The sequence below is a fragment of the Notothenia coriiceps genome, unplaced genomic scaffold, assembly GCF_000735185.1.
Source record: "Notothenia coriiceps isolate Sejong01 unplaced genomic scaffold, NC01 NC01_scaffold00005872, whole genome shotgun sequence".
NCBI classification, from domain to species: domain Eukaryota; kingdom Metazoa; phylum Chordata; class Actinopteri; order Perciformes; family Nototheniidae; genus Notothenia; species Notothenia coriiceps.
Window position 1 is genome coordinate 248 of NW_011338573.1, and position 3,272 is coordinate 3,519.

The window sequence follows — 3,272 nt, forward strand, 5'->3', positions numbered from 1 at the left end:
TCTGAGATATTCATCACCAAAAACAGCATGGTGTGCTTTTGTGCTCTTTCAAAAAGCACCACTTCACCCTTTTGCACAGTTTTCTGCAGATATTATTGACCTTTTAATAACATTCAACACAGCCAATATACAGCAGTCATGGATCACAATGGCGATAATAAGAGAGGCTTGGATAATTATGCCCAAATTGTTTTGAAATGAGTCTAAAGTAAATATTGCGCTTTGCAGCGATGAAAAGGGGAATCAAGCAGAAACAGTCACGTCAATGTTCTCTATTGAAACCTGACCCCAAAGTTAGCGCAAATACAAATGAATTTTGACTATGTATGTGATTTCACCTTGTTGATCTTTTTATTTATTTAAATATTGTATGTCTCAGCCAATTATTCTAAATTTACAAGTGGTAAGCAACAGTCATCATTTTAGGAGGTGAAAGACAACCCAAAACAAAAATATGATATATATATATATCCAATATCTGTGTACTCTATGTGTTTCTATGAACAAAGTGTATTTTTTGAGATTAGAAGGGCACAGTTGACGAAAAATGCAGCTGTATTCCCAGGAAAATGAAAACACCGTATTTGTACAAATACAATTCCATTTAGTATCAAGGATTTGTGCAAAAAATATAAATATTACATAAAATTACACAAATCAGGAAACCGATGTCTGATGCAATATTGACAGGACTCATTAGGTTTGACTCAAACGTTGACAGTTTAACAGTGTTTCTGCATTTGTATTGTTATATGCATTGAACTATGGAGATGTAGTTTGTCAAGTGTTGTCTGTTTACTCAATAATAAGGAAAGGGTTGCTTCACAAAAAAAGGTGAATAACCACTGCTTTAGGCTATACATATGACCTAGAGGTTTTGGATAACATCCCTTTGAATACTTGTCATTTCTTAAGTAAATGTTCTTTGCTGTCACTCAACATTTGTGGAAAACATATTTTTATAAACAGGTTGAATGTCTACTTGAATCTTCCTGATCCCGTCCTTTTTTTCCTTATTTTCTTTTTGCAGATTCAGATGCATTGTCTACCCATTCAAGCAAAAGCTGACTATATCCACAGCCTCCTTGATAATAGTCATTATCTGGGTTCTGGCCATATCCATCATGTGTCCATCTGGGGTGATGCTACAAGTTACTAAGGAGCACACCATTCGGGTTTTACTGGGTTATGACAACAAAACAAGCCCGTTTTATTGGTGCAGAGAGAACTGGCCAAACCAGGAGATGAGGAAGGTGTACACCACGGTTCTGTTTGCAAACATCTATCTAGCTCCACTTTCCCTCATAGTGATCATGTACGCCCGGATTGGCATCACGCTTTTCAAAACTTCAGTCCCGACAGCAGGAAAGCCGGGCCATGAAAACCGGCACACTGTTTCAAAGAAAAAGCAAAGGGTGATTAAAATGCTTCTAGTAGTTGCTTTGCTTTTCATCCTTTCCTGGTTACCTCTGTGGACCCTCATGATGTTGAGCGACTACGCCAGCCTGACTGAGCAGCAGTACAGAATCATCAACATTTACATTTACCCCTTTGCCCACTGGCTAGCCTTCTTCAACAGCAGCGTCAATCCCATCATTTATGGTTTCTTCAACGAGAATTTCCGCAGAGGATTTCAAGCTGTGTTCAAGTTCAGCCTGTGCACGGTGGACGGACAGCGGAGGAAAACCTACTCACACAGGCTGCAGGGAAACTCTGTGCTCCCAGCTAACAACGCACAGACGTCCCTGGAGCCTATTTCTCTCAACAGTCTAGATAAGAACACTTCCAGGCGACTCAATCAAGTCACTGAACAGGACTTGGTAATGGAGGACCTGGAGAAGGCTTCTTGCAGCAGCGGGGGGGTAACTGCAGTTTCCATTTGATAAAACGTTATCAAAGGTGTTCAAATGTCTGAAAATTGCCTGCATCATTGAAACAATATTCATCCAAAACCGCTTAGTAGTAGTTTGTCCAAGGCAATGAAGATACTTATCCTTGAAATGACATATAAAGCATTCATTTATTATTTGGTTTGTCTTGAAGCGGGCTACCTCACAGTGTTTGCTTCTGGGATAAATATGTCACCAAAACAGACGCCTAAATAACCAATCAAAAAAAATAGAACACTCATTTTGTTCAACACACTTCCTTATCACCTAGAAGCCACATGATGTATGTTGCACATATTGTGCCATGTTAAAAATGGACGCAGGTTGTGCTGCATGTTGGAATTGTTATTTTCAAAAAGGGGGACAATCTTGTTGGATATTGCATCCTTTTTAAATTTGGATTTGTAATAAGTGCATTGATAACAGGCTACAGGCTTGCTCCATGACATGCAAAACAAAAAACCTGTATACATGTATAAAAATCAATCAAACGTGTATGTACTATGGTGTATGCAGAGCAGATTTCAAAAGTCAAGTCACTTCAACACAAATAATTCAACGTTTTTATAAGATGCACACTGGATGAATTCATCATGTATTCACTGTTATTGATCATGAACACCTGAGTGGTACTGTGGTCTGTAAACCTGCTTTTCAAGCTTTTGAACAAGGCTTAGAAATCAAGGGCTAAAACATGAACTCAATCAGTTGAACACGGTGACAGAAGTTGAAGTAACAATCTTTCGAGTAGGCGTGACAGCACAATTACTTTTTTCAAAACCGTATTTATACTTCGGTGAACAAAACTTTACAAAGGGAGGATGAACTCAAGCAAGCGATCACAGCTTTAAAGAGCAACTTCCAGGTTAAAGATACCTATGAATAAATGTGTAGGAAAATGATGAATACACTAGATTTTCCCAAAAATATACAGAAATATACAATACAGTGACATCTGGCGTCGTTTTTGTAAGAAATGTTCACTTCCGCATAAAAAAGCCTCGGCACGTGACCTCCCGCGTGTGACGTAACATGGGGGAAACAAGGGGGAGAGGGCCGGTGTAACGTATTAATAAACATGGATCCCAATGCTAGTTTCGACACAGAAGACACAGAAGAAGTTGAACATGAATATTCAAATGCATATGACGGACCACAACCTTATAATTATGAGCCTGCTAGGCGTCCAAGAGACCAGGAGCAGCCAAGGATTAGAAGAAATAACGGCCATCGGAGAGAAATTGAGCTGTGGTGTGAGGAGAACCAGTGGAGAACTGGGCAGCTATCTTGGTGAGTGACCGGCGTTAGCTACAGAATGTTAGCTAACGTCACATCACAACATTGTGAAGTTAACTATCATATATCAGGCTATAACTAAAGTAG

General features: G+C 39.3%; 1 protein-coding gene across 1 annotated transcript; it reads left to right on the forward strand.

Moving 5' to 3' along the window:
* Nucleotides 1-1,028: 1,028 nt before the first annotated feature.
* On the forward strand, nucleotides 1,029-2,748 carry LOC104943276 (neuropeptide FF receptor 2-like; the record flags this gene model as incomplete). Its single annotated transcript, XM_010768625.1, has 1 exon — nucleotides 1,029-2,748. A coding segment is annotated over one exon (855 nt), but the record flags the coding sequence as incomplete, so codon positions are not given.
* Between the last annotated feature and the right edge of the window lie 524 nt (nucleotides 2,749-3,272).